Consider the following 13,067-nt stretch of genomic DNA (forward strand, 5'->3'; position numbering starts at 1 on the left):
GGGCAAGATTTATTGTTCTGGTATTGCTGAGCAATTAGGATCAACAGTTGAGCTATTAATCCATTCATAAAACAGATGGGTTGCTTGCAGGCTCAGGGTGTGTACGTGTGACTTTCCCACTAAGAAGGGATGAGTCTAGCCTGGCAGGGTATGCTTGGATCAGGAAAGCAAGATGGATTCTGCTGTTGTTAGCTTTAGGTCCATGGAGCCAGGCTGGAAACATGGTGGCCTGGCTTCTTCTACTGCAGTGGCCAAGACTGGGCACACAAGAAGCAGCTGGAGCAGGTCTGTAGTTCTGGCTCACACCCTTCAGAGATGTAGAATGCAAAGGCTGCCATATAAGCCTTAGAAACTGTAAGCAAAGTCCACTTTTTAGAGCAGATGTGTGAGAGTCAAATCTCCAGGCACCCTGGCAACCACGCTGGTGATCATGATGTTCACATGTATGAAAAGTAGGGGGGCTTTTCCTCACAATTTTCAGCATAGCATCCAGTGCTTCTCGCCAAAAAAGCCTCCCAAGTTTCAAAAAGATTGGACCAGGGGGTCTAATTCTATGAGCCCTCAAAGAAGGGGCCCCTAGCCTTCATTATTTCCAAGGGAGGGGGCATTTAAAAGGAGCACGGTCCCTTTAAATGTGACAGCCAAAACTCCCTTCAGAGTTCTATTATACTTATCACACCCTTGCTCCTGGCCCCACCCCCAAAGTCTCCTGGCTCCACCCCTGAAGCCCCCAGATACTTCTTGAGTTGTACCTGGCAACCCAAATGCTGGACTAGGTGTGGGGGGGTGCAATTGGTTAGATCCAGCAGAGCTCTTCTTGTACTCTTAACATTCTCATCCGTCCCTTGTCATCCCTTTGGAAGCCGGTCCTGAAACCCCAAGCTGGAAATGAATGGAAATCTTTTGGCAGGACAAAATGGGCTGCAGCAGAAAAGGAGCCGGTTCCTTGGAAATTGGCAGGATCTCTGCAGCCTCATTTGCTTCCTGGCACGGTTGCCAGAACCCCAAAGCCAAACAACACCGGAGGCCCAAAGGTAGAGCTTGGATTACCGCCACTGCCCCCTCCATCAGAAAATAACTCGTTCCGGAGAGCCTCCCCCAGTTGTTCAGTGCAGTATCACCCCTAGGATTGCCAATTCCCAGGTGGGGGAAGGAGTCCCCTGGTTTGGAAGCCCTCCCCCTGCGTCAGGGTCATCAGAAAGCAGGGGGGGGTGTGGAAATGTCTGCTGGGCACTCCATTATTCTCTATTGGGACCGATTCCCTTAGGGGATGATTGAGAATTGATCTGCAGTTACCTGGGGCTCTGGGGGGCTGTGTTTTGAGGTAGAGGCCCCAAATTTTTAACATAGTATCCAATGCCTCTCCTCAAACTACCCTCCAAATTTCAAAAAGATTGGACCAGGGGGTCCAGTTCTATAACCCCCCCAAAGAAGGTGCCCTTATCCTACATTTCCAACAGAGGGAAGGCATTTAAAAGGTGTGTAGTCCCCATAAATGTAATAGCCAGAACTCCCTTTGGAGTTCAGTTATGCTTGTCACGACCTTGCTCCTAGCTCCACCCCCAAAGTCTCCTGGCTTCACCCCCAAAGTCCCCAGATATTTCTGGAATTGGATTTGGCATTCCTAATTCACACACACACCCCTTCGTTTTAAGCCTGGATTTTTGCACTGCAACAGCCCACAGTACACTTGGCAACACATGCAGTGAGATGACTCACTCAAAAGCAGAGAGGGAAACACAAAAGGAGGGGGGAACACCCAGTCCCCCCCTCCCACAAGAACTACTCAGCACGGCAGATCGCCTGTCACAGCTGGTAGGGCCAGATCCTGCCGACCTGGAAGAGAAACCTGAGCCGCCCCAGGCTTCATCTTCCCCTGACCCTTAATATATCCCTAATATACTAACGCTTCTACTTTTTCTTGGCAGTCTCCCGGACTGCGGCTTGTCACCGGAGATCCAGCAGAGAGAGCGGGTCAGTGGACTGAAGGGCTTGTTCTCTCGCTCACCACTTCTGGAGGGGGGGAGGGCGCAAATGACCTTTGGATTGAACCTGGCCCACAAAACGAGCCTCAGCCCCCAATGGATGTGTTCTCTTTTCTCTTTTTTGTGTGTTGTGCTGCAGGTTCCCAAGGGGAAGCCCGAGTGCCAGTGATCTGTGGCCCTGTGTGCCAGGAACGGAAAGCCGTCATGGGGTCCGGTATGAGTAAGGTACAGCCCCTCGCAGATCCTTTAGGGTGGACAAGAGAGGGGGCAATGACTGAGTGGGGGAGGCGTAGGGCACGGCTCTTTCACACCTATTGTGTGGCTCTTAAACCCCTGCTGAGAGAAGGCATTTGTCTCTTTCAAGCACTTCTCCAAGCCAAGCCAGCCGGCAGTGGTGAAGTTGCTTGCTTTCCGCCTCTTCCTCCCTTGCTATCTATTTGCTTTCTTTCCAGCTTTCTTTCCACCTTCCCTTCCTTGTGGCTCTCAAACATCTGACGTTCCTGTTTTGCAACTCTCAAATAGTTGATGCATGCCTTGCGGCTCTCAAACGTTTGACATTTATTCTATGTGGCTCTTACATTAAGCAAGTTTGGCCGCCCCTGGCATAGGGTTTCCAACCCCAGGTTAGAAAATACTTGGAGATTTGAGGGGGGTTGGAGCCTGGATTTTGGAGAGGGGAGGGAGTTCAGCTGGTATAATAGCACAGAGGCCACCCTATACCCTCTGGCAGGGGAGGCCAATGGTAGCTCTCCAGATGTTTTTTGCCTACAACTCCCATCAGTCCCAGCCAGCATGGCTGATGGCTGGGGCTGATGGAAGTTGTAGGCAAAAAACATCTGGAGAGCTACCGTTGGCCACCCCTGCCCTATGGGAATTGATCTCCATAGGGAATAACACAGTGCCCAGGAGACATCCCCACCCCCCACTTTCTGATGACCCTGAAACAGGGGGAGGGCCTCCAAACCGGAGGATCATCTGTCCCCACATGGGGATTGGCTTGTACTGGGGTTTAACATAAGAACATAAGAGAAGCCATGTTGGATCAGGCCAATGGCCCATCCAGTCCAACACTCTGTGTCACACAGTGGCCAAAAAAAAATTATACACACACACACACACACACACACTAATAGCCACTGATTTTATTTTATTTATTTATTTGGGATTTATATCCCGCCCTTCCCACAAGTGGCTCAGGGCGGCTTCCAGTGATAGATCCAACAAAATTACAGTACTTAAACATATAAAGGGATCAACATTTAAAACAGATAAAAACGGATAAAACCATGGTTATCAATAAATATTAATAAATATTAATAAATATTTCAACTATATATAAAAGAAAGAAATCCGGCAAGTTACATTAAAATTCTCAAGCTAGGTATAGGCTAGCCGGAAGAGGGTCGTCTTACAGGCCCTGCGGAACTGTACAAGGTCCCGCAGGGCCCTCACCTCTTCCGGCAGCTGATTCCACCATGTAGGGGCCATAACAGAGAAAGCCCTTTCTCTGGTGGATTTCAAACGGGCTTCCTTCGGCCCAGGGATAGTAAGGAGATTTTGTGTTCCCGACCTCAGTACTCTCTGGGGAACGTGCAGGGAAAGACGGTCCTTCAGGTAGACAGGTCCCAAGCCATATAGGGCTTTAAAGGTGATAACCAGCACCTTGTACCGGACTCGGTATATTACTGGAAGCCAGTGCAGGGTCCGAAGACCCGGCTGAATGTGTTCCCACTTTGGGAGACCCAATAACAGCCGGGCCGCGGCATTCTGCACCAGCTGCAATTTCCGAGTTCGGGACAGGGGCAGCCCCATGTAGAGGGCATTACAGTAGTCTAACCTCGAGGTGACCGTGGCATGGATCACTGTTGCTAGGTCGTCGCGCTCCAAAAAGGGGGCCAACTGCCTTGCCCGCCTAAGGTGAAAAAACGCGGACTTGGCAGCGGCTGCTATCTGAGCCTCCATCTTTAAGGAAGGCTCCAACAGCACCCCCAAGCTCCTGACCCTGTCCGCCGCTATCAGCGGCGCACCGTCAAAGGCTGGTAGGGGGATTCCCCTTTCCGGACCGCGGCGACCCAAGCAAAGGACCTCTGTCTTCGCAGGGTTAAGCTTCAGCCCGCTCAGTCTGAGCCATTCAGCCACGGCATATAGTGCCCGATCTAGATTTTCCGGGACGCAGGTCGGCTGGCCGTCCATCAGTAGATAGAGCTGGGTGTCATCAGCATACTGGACCTCTGCTCCATATTTTTATCTAAACCCCTCTTGAAGGTGGCTATGCTTGTGGCCGCCACCACCTCCTGTGGCAGTGTATTCCACATGTTAATCACCCTTTGGGTGAAGGAGTACTTCCTTTTATCCGTTTTAACCTGTCTGCTCAGCAATTTCATCGAATGCCCATGAGTTTTTGTCTTGTGAGAAAGGGAGAAAAGGACTTCTTTCTCTACTTTCTCCATCCCATGCATTATCTTGTAAACCTCTATCACGTCACCAGCTGCTGGCCAGTGCGGTGTGGTGGTTAGACTAGGATCTAGGAGATCCAGGTTCGAATCCTTACTCTGCCATAGAAGCTTGCTGAGTGACCTTGGGCCAGTCACACCTTCTCGGCCTGACCTACCTTACAGGGTTGTTGTGAGGATACGAGGAAGGAGAGGAGAATGACCTAAGCCAGTTTGGGTCCCCATTGGAGAGAGAGGCAGGATATAAACTGAAGTAAATCAATAAATGCAGTCCATATTTGGTAAGGTTCATTTCTATCTGTAATGCCCTCTACATGGGTGCTGCCCCTGCCTGTGCCGAACGCGGAAACTACGGCTAGTGCAGAACGCAGCGGCCAGGCTGTTATTGGGGCTCCCTAGGTGGGAGTACATACAGCTGGGACTATGGGAACTGCGCTAGCTGCCAATAGTGTACCGGATTCGTTACAAGGTGCTGGTTATCATCTTTAAAGCCCTATATGGCCAAGGACCTGCCTACCTTAGGGACCGTCTCTCCCCATATATTCCCCAGAGAATACTGCGATCTGGTCCTCAAAATCTATTGGTAATCCCCGGGCCGAGGGAGGCCAGACTGAAAGTCACCAGAGAAAGGGCCTTCTCGATTGTAGCCCCTCACTGGTGGAACCAATTACCAGAGGAGGTGCGGGCCTTGCGGAGCCTTGCCCAATTCCGCAGGGCCGGCAAAACCACTCTTTTCCAGCTGGCCTTTACTTAAGAAGGAAACTACTGTTGTAGGAATACCATTGCCACGGAAAAACTGTAAGATGCGCAACATCAAGATTTTAGCACCAAACCAACTTAGGTGGCTTTAATGTATGATTTATAATATGCATTGCTTTATTTGTTGAAGCTTTTATGTTGTGAGCCACCCTGAGCCTTGTAGATCAAAGTGCCTGTGCAGATTTTCCTTTAGGGGAGGGCAGGATATAAATTAAATATTATTATTATCTGCATGTCATATATGAACATACATGAAGTTGCCTTATACTCAATCAGACCCTCTTTGGTCCATCAAAGTCAGTCTTGTCTACTCAGACTGGCAGCGGCTCTCCAGGGTCTCAAGCTGAGGTTTTTCACACCTACTTGCCTGGACCCTTTTTGGTTGAAGATGCCGGGGATTGAACCTGGGACCTTCTGCTTACCAAGCAGATACCACTGAGCCACCATCTCTCCCCTTAGACATATGAACATATGAAGCTGCCTTCTACTGAATCAGACCCTCCTGGGTTCATCAAAATCAGTCTTCTCTATTCAGACTGGCAGCGGCTCTCCAGGGTCTCGAGCTGAGGTTTTTCAGCCTATTTGCCTGGACTCTTTTTAGTTGGAGATGCCGGGGATTGAATCTGGGACCTTCTGCTTACCAAGCAGATACCACTGAGCCACCATCCCTCCCCTAAAGCCACCGTCCCTCCCCTTGCCCATACTACGAGCATCACTAAACAGCCCTAAGCAAGCTTTGCTCTCTCCGCCTGCAGCAGATGGGAACTGAGCAACTCGCTTACTTTATGGGCTAGAATGGCTGAGATAAACAGTTTGGGAGGCTTTTCAAGCTCAGGAGATGTTCTAAACACCGAATGTTATCATCAAGGAGAGCTCTGAGCGCACAGAGGAGTAGCAACCCAAATGAACTAGATCAGGGTTTCCCAAACTTTCCCCCCCATGGCCCGTTTTTTTCCCTGTGGTCCGGGAAGAGGATGCTCAGGGAGCTATACAGAGACTGCATGTCGGCCAGGAGCTTTCCCCACCCTCTCTGATGTTTCCAAACATCAGAGAGGGACAGGAGAAGGCTTCTGGCCAGCACACAGTCTCAGTATCGCTCCCCGATCGTCCTCAGGGTGGAGGATGATCAGGGAGCGATACTGAGCACCAACCATGAGCTTTCCCTGCCCTCTCTGATGTTTCTAAACATCAGAGAGGGACTGGGGAGGTCTTCTGCCCAGTACACAGTCTCTGTAGCGCTCTCTGAGCATCCTCTGCTTAGAGGATAGTCAGAGAGTGCAACAGTTGGTGGCGGCATGGGGGGCAGGGGCTGGAGCGCGGCACTGCATTGTGGCACCGAACATAAATAAAGAGGGGAGGGGGCAGCCCAGCTACCCCTGGCAACCCGGCATTGAGGCTTGTGTGGCCCGGCACCGGGTCGCGATCCTGCAAATGGGCAGCGCTGCACTAGATGCAATAGCAAAGATGATTTTGAACAAGTTCAGAAATCAAAAACTGTCCGTCTCTTTCGGGAAGAGCAGTAGTTGCAAAAATCCTATCTGGTAGAGGGGTCAGCCTCCAGGTAGGACCTGGAGAACCCCCAGAATTCCAGCTCATTTCCAGACTACAGAGATCAGTTCCCCTGGAGGAAACAGTTGCTTTGGAGGGTAGGCTCTATGGCATTGTACCCCACAGAGGTCCTTGCCCCCTCTCCAGGTAACCCTACTCCATTCCCTTCTGATGGCCAGGGGGCACCACCTGGCATCTCTACTCCCCGGAACTCCTGCCAGTAGTTCATTGCCTGGAATTTGTGCAGATCTCACTGTCCTAGGGTTGCCAATCCCCAGGTGGGGGCAGGGGATCTCCCAGTTTGGATGTATGTTGCGGTAATACGCCTTAGGAATGATACTGCGTGCTTGTATTAGCTTTAGTCTTTGCTAATAGTGCCATTGTGGAATACATCGATTTGGATATCCCTCTTTGATAAAGACAGTGGAAACGGTGCGACAGGCGTCCTGCCGGCTCCGGGCTCCGTCAGAGGGACGTCGGGGAATCTTTGGATTCGTTCCTTTTGGGAAGAAAAATCTGCACAGGCACTTCGACCTACAAGCACTTTGTAGCACGAAGCACTTTAAGCAATTTGTTCTAGTGAGGTGTGTGCTTGGATGCGTTTTGGAAATGATTTACATATACTTACCTTGATATATTAACAGTTGGACTGGATTATAACAATCAGTGCTTTGAAGTCTCATACTTAAATCATTGGAAATTGATTAACAATTGTGTCCGTTATTTTGCCACCGTTTCTCTTTGGGTTTTCATTCTCTCCGTGATTCTCTCTATTGTAATTCTAATCCCCAGGTGGGGGCAGGGGATCCCCCAGTTTGGAGGCCCTCCCCCTGCTTCAGGGTTGTCAGAAAGTATGGGGGGAAAATGTCTGCTGGGCACTCCATTATTCCCTATGGAGACCAATTTCCTTAGAGTATAATGGAGTATTGATCTGTAGCTATCTGGGGCTACAGGGGCTGTTTTTTTTGAGGCAGAGGCACCAAAATTTCAGCATAGCATCAGGTGCCTCTCCTCAAAACATCCCCCTTGTTTCAAAATGATTGGATCAGGGGGTCCAATTCTATGAGTCCCAAAAGAAGGTGCCCCCATCCTTCCTTATTTCCAAATGGAGGGAAGGCATTTAAAAGGTGTGTGGTTCCTTTAACTGTGATGGCCAGAACTCCCTTTGGAGTTCAATTGTGCTTGTCACACCCTTGCTCCTGGCTCCACCCCCAAATTCTCCTGGCCCCACCCCCAAAGTCTCCTGGCTGGCTCCACCCCCACAATCCCCAAATATTTCTTGAGTCAGACTTGGCAACACCTTTCCTCAGTCTTGCAACAATATCACATACATTCAACATGGGTTTTAGGGGTCCATTTTTAACGTACAGGAATGTGAATTTCCCCAGCCGCCAGCCCCGGCAGAGAGATTCGTTACAGCTTGTCTCTCCAAATAACAAGGAAAGTTGCTGCTTGCCTGAATTAAAATTAGATCTGGTGACCTAGTTAGAAATGCCAGTTGAAGGCTGAACCCGTCTCACCACTCCTTGAAAAGATTGTGTTGTTGCTGGGTTTTCTTTCTTCCTCAGGCTTAAGAAGTCTTTGCTTCCTTGTCAAGGCAAGTTGGCTGGCTTTCATGATAATGTCACAAAACGTGTGAATTTCAGAATCTGTCGTGTTTCTTTTTCATTTCGTTTGGCAGAAACCCCCCCTCCCCAATAACTATTACTGGCTGGCCTCATTTAGAAGAAGATGATATTGGATTTATATCCCACCCTCCACTCCGAAGAGTCTCAGAGTGTCTCACAATCTCCTTTACCTTCCTCCCCCACAACAGACACCCTGTGAGGTAGATGAAGATATTGGATTTATATCCCGCCCTCCACTCTGAAGAGTCTCAGAGCGTCTCACAATCTCCTTTACCTTCCTCCCCCACAACAGACACCCTGTGAGGTAGATGAAGATATTGGATTTATATCCCACCCTCCACTCCGAAGAGTCTCAGAGTGTCTCACAATCTCCTTTACCTTCCTCCCCCACAACAGACACCCTGTGAGGTAGATGAAGATATTGGATTTATATCCCGCCCTCCACTCTGAAGAGTCTCAGAGCGTCTCACAATCTCCTTTACCTTCCTCCCCCACAACAGACACCCTGTGAGGTAGATGAAGATATTGGATTTATATCCCACCCTCCACTCCGAAGAGTCTCAGAGCGTCTCACAATCTCCTTTACCTTCCTCCCCCACAACAGACACCCTGTGAGGTAGATGAAGATATTGGATTTATATCCCGCCCTCCACTCTGAAGAGTCTCAGAGCGTCTCACAATCTCCTTTACCTTCCTCCCCCACAACAGACACCCTGTGAGGTAGATGAAGATATTGGATTTATATCCCACCCTCCACTCCGAAGAGTCTCAGAGCGTCTCACAATCTCCTTTACCTTCTTCCCCCACAACAGACACCCTGTGAGGTAGATGAAGATATTGGATTTATATCCCACCCTCCACTCCGAAGAGTCTCAGAGCGTCTCACAATCTCCTTTACCTTCTTCCCCCACAACAGACACCCTGTGAGGTAGATGAAGATATTGGATTTATATCCCACCCTCCACTCCGAAGAGTCTCAGAGCGTCTCACAATCTCCTTTACCTTCTTCCCCCACAACAGACACCCTGTGAGGTAGATGAAGATATTGGATTTATATCCCACCCTCCACTCCGAAGAGTCTCAGAGCGTCTCACAATCTCCTTTACCTTCTTCCCCCACAACAGACACCCTGTGAGGTGGGTGGGGCTGGAGAAGGCTCTCACAGCAGCTGCCCTTTCAAGGACAACCTCTGCCAGGGCTATGGCTAACCCAAGGCCACTCCAGCAGGTGCAAGTGGAGGAGTGGGGAATCAAACTCAGTTCTCCCAGATAAGAGTCCACACACTTAACCACGACACCAAACTGGCTCTTTCAGCCACCCTTTCAAGGACAACCTCTGCCAGAGCTATGGCTGACCCAAGGCCATTCCAGCAGCTGCAAGTGGAGGAGTGGGGAATCAAACCCGGTTCTCCCAGAGAAGAGTCCGCACACTTAACCACTGCACCAAACTGGCTCTCCAGTTAGGGCAGGAGCTCACAGGAGCGGAACTCCAGAACCTCTAAATTTTATTGTGCTCTTTCTTTCTTATCCCACCCCCCCAAAAAAACCCCACAAAAAACTTGCTTCTGGACTCCATTGTTCAACCCCCTCCCCCCCGTCAGAATTTTGCTGAAATTAGGCCACACACCCCTGATGTAATCAATCCTCCAGGACCTTGCAAAAAGGAGCCTTGTAAGCTCTTGGAGGATCGGTTACATCAGGGGGTGTGGCCTAATATGCAAAGGAGCTCCTGCTAGAATTCTACCCTTTGCAAATGAGCTGTGCTAATGAGCTCTGGCATCTCTTTTTCTACCAAATGAGCCCTACATTTTCCTTCCTGAATTATTTTATAAACTATTTTGCATTCCATTCCAGTGATTAAATGTTTTCACGTTTACTGTCTTGGGGTCCCTAATCAGGGGGAAATCAGACATAAAAATGTTTAAAATAGATGCCATAGTCCAGGGGTGACCAGCGGTAGCTCTCCAGATGTTTTTTGCCTACAACTCCCATCAGCCCCAGCCAGCATGGCCATACTGGCTGGGGCTGATGGGAGCTGAGGGCAAAAAACATCTGGAGAGCTACCGTTGGCCACCCCTGCTTAGTCAAATCACACAGCAAGGGGATTTATATCATGCACAGAAGTCTGAATCCTGATTTTGTTAAAAGAAAATCAATTCTACATGGCTACAAATATTCGGAGTTGTCAGATCCAGGTTGGGAAAGTTCCGGAATTTTGGGGATGGAGCCTGGATTCCATGGTTCAAACCTCCTGTGAGAATTCTGCTGAGCGCCTAAGATTTGACAAACTTGCTAATATTTTTCCCCCACAAAAAAAGTGGGGAAATAATCAAAATGCATAAAGCAGTCAGATGGAAATCTTCATCGTGCCGATTGTGGCCACAGAGGAGAAAGTCATTTAAAAAGTATAACGAGAGGAAGGTTTCGTGTAATAATTAGAATTCAAGAAGCCTTTGGAGATAGATGCCGAGTCGATAGAATTTAGTACACCTTCCAGCGATGTCGGGGGTGTGCGGCATATGCTAATGAGTTGGGCTAATGAGTTGTGCTAATAGGGTTGCCAAGTCCGATTCAAGAAATATTTGGGGACTTTGGGGGTGGAGCCAGGAGACATTGGGAGTGGAGCCAGGAGCAAAGGTGTGACAAGCATGATTGAAATTCCAGCCATCACATTTCAAGGGACCGCACACCTTTTAAATGCCTTCCTTCTATAGGAAATGAAGGATAGGGGCATCTTTTTCTGGGGCTCATAGGATTTGACTCCCTGGTCCAATCTTTTTGAAACTGGAGCGGTGTTTTGAAGAGAGGGAGGTGATGCTATGCTGAAAATTTGGTGCCTCTACCCCAAAAAACAGCCCCTCCAGAGCCCCAGATACCCATGGATCAATTCTCCATTATACCCTATGGGAATCAGTCTCCATAGAGAATAACGGAGTGCCCAGCAGACATTTCCCTCCCCCCCCTGCCACTTTTTGATGACCCTGAAGCGGGGGGGAGGGCCTCCAAACCAGGGGATCCCCTGCCCCCACCTGAGGATTGGCAACCTTGTGTGCTAATGAGCTCCGGCACCTCTTTTTCTCCCAAATAACGCCTGGGGGCTATTATCAAGCAACGTTGTTCCAGCAGAAGATGTTCCCTTTCCTAACATTTTGGGAGTGCCTTATAGGAAAATATGACCCACGATGGATATTGCCTGTTCTTCAGAAACTGGAGGAAAGAGTGAGAGGCGGAATTCACATGTTCCAAAGCTAGGATGTCCAAGCCCTCTACATGGGGCTGCCCTTGTGCCGAACCCGAAAGTTGCAGCTAGTGCAGAATGCCGCGACCTGGCTGTTATTGGGGCTCCCAAGATGGGAGCACATTCGGCCGGGGCTCCGGGTTCTGCACTGGCTGCCAATAATATACTGAGTCCGGTACAAGGTGCTGGTTATTACCTTTAAAGCCCTATATGCCCTAGGACCTGCCTACCTGAAGGACCGTCTCTCCCCACATGTTCCCCAGAGAGTACTGAGATCGGGAACCCAAAATCTTCTCGTTATCCCCGGGCCAAAGGAAGCCCGCCTAAAATCTACTAGGGACAGGGCCTTCTCTGTTATGGCCCCTTCCTGGTGGAATCAGCTGCCGGAAGAGGTGAGGGCCCTGCGGGACCTTGCTCAGTTCCGCAGGGCCTGTAAGACAACCCTCTTCCGGCTGGCTTATAACTAACCGGCACAGGAAACTAAGTGTAGTCCTATAAGATTTCTGCTATCCCTAATGTTTTAATGTTTTAAATGTTTTAACTGTGTTAAATGCTTAAACTTAATATTTTTATGTTGGATTTTATGTTGTGAGCCGCCCTGAGCCACTTTGGTGGGAAGGGCAGGATATAAATTATAAATAAACTAAACTAAACTAAAAGTTCTGGCGAGAGTTTAAAAATAGCCCCTTGGACACTACCTTGGAGCAGAGCCTGTGGGGTGTTTGGAGAAAGCTGTCGTTATAGCAATTCGAAACAGAACCCGGGTGCCTCCAAGACAGAGCCCTTGCTCGTGGTCTAAAGTCACACCCGGTCTGCTTCAAAAGGTCACTGTGGGTCACAGGGTTGCCAGGGCTGGCTCAGTTAATATCTGGGAACTCTGGGGGCAGAACCAGGGGGCTTTGGGGGTGGAGCCAGGAACAAGGTTGTGACAAGCGCAATTGGACTCTGAAAGGAGTCCTGGCCCTCACATTTAAAGGGACCGTGCTCCTTTTAACTGCCCTCTCTTCACTGGAAATAATGGAGGACAGGTAGATCCAAGTAGGCAGTTGCATTGGTCTGAAGTAGTAGAACGAAATAGGAGTCGATGGCACCTTTAAGACCAACTTGGTTTTATTCAGAACGTACGCTTTCGTGTGCATGCACTCTTCTTCAGACGAGGAATGAGGTACAGTAAGCAGAGCCACATATAGCTGGTGCGGTTTGGAATGCAAAGTGGTACAAAGTTAAAATCCAAAAGCAGAATAGTAAAATTAACAAATTCAGAAAACCTTTGATCTGGATTGCATTAGCGTGGGAAATCATAAAACAGTAACTTGTCAGAATGTGAGAATGCCTGTTAATTATTCTATTGCTAATAAACCTGGGTCAAAATGAGGACATTTCTTTCCCAGAAGTTTTTCCTGTCCAACTAATTTACCTTTTAACATGTAACATAAATATATACATCATTCTAGTTT

General features: G+C 49.1%; 1 protein-coding gene across 1 annotated transcript in view; it reads left to right on the forward strand.

Annotated features, from left to right (window-relative positions):
• Positions 1-2,134: 2,134 nt before the first annotated feature.
• Positions 2,135-13,067, forward strand: part of LOC132582634 (dual specificity protein phosphatase 22-A-like) — a 57,364-nt gene continuing 46,431 nt past the window's right edge. The window contains exon 1 of the mRNA XM_060254299.1: positions 2,135-2,210. Within this exon, the coding sequence (XP_060110282.1) occupies positions 2,190-2,210 (21 nt within the window). The 5' untranslated portion in view covers positions 2,135-2,189. The remainder of the gene's footprint in view (positions 2,211-13,067) is intronic.

Source organism: Heteronotia binoei, chromosome 14 (assembly GCF_032191835.1).
Source record: "Heteronotia binoei isolate CCM8104 ecotype False Entrance Well chromosome 14, APGP_CSIRO_Hbin_v1, whole genome shotgun sequence".
NCBI lineage: Eukaryota > Metazoa > Chordata > Lepidosauria > Squamata > Gekkonidae > Heteronotia > Heteronotia binoei.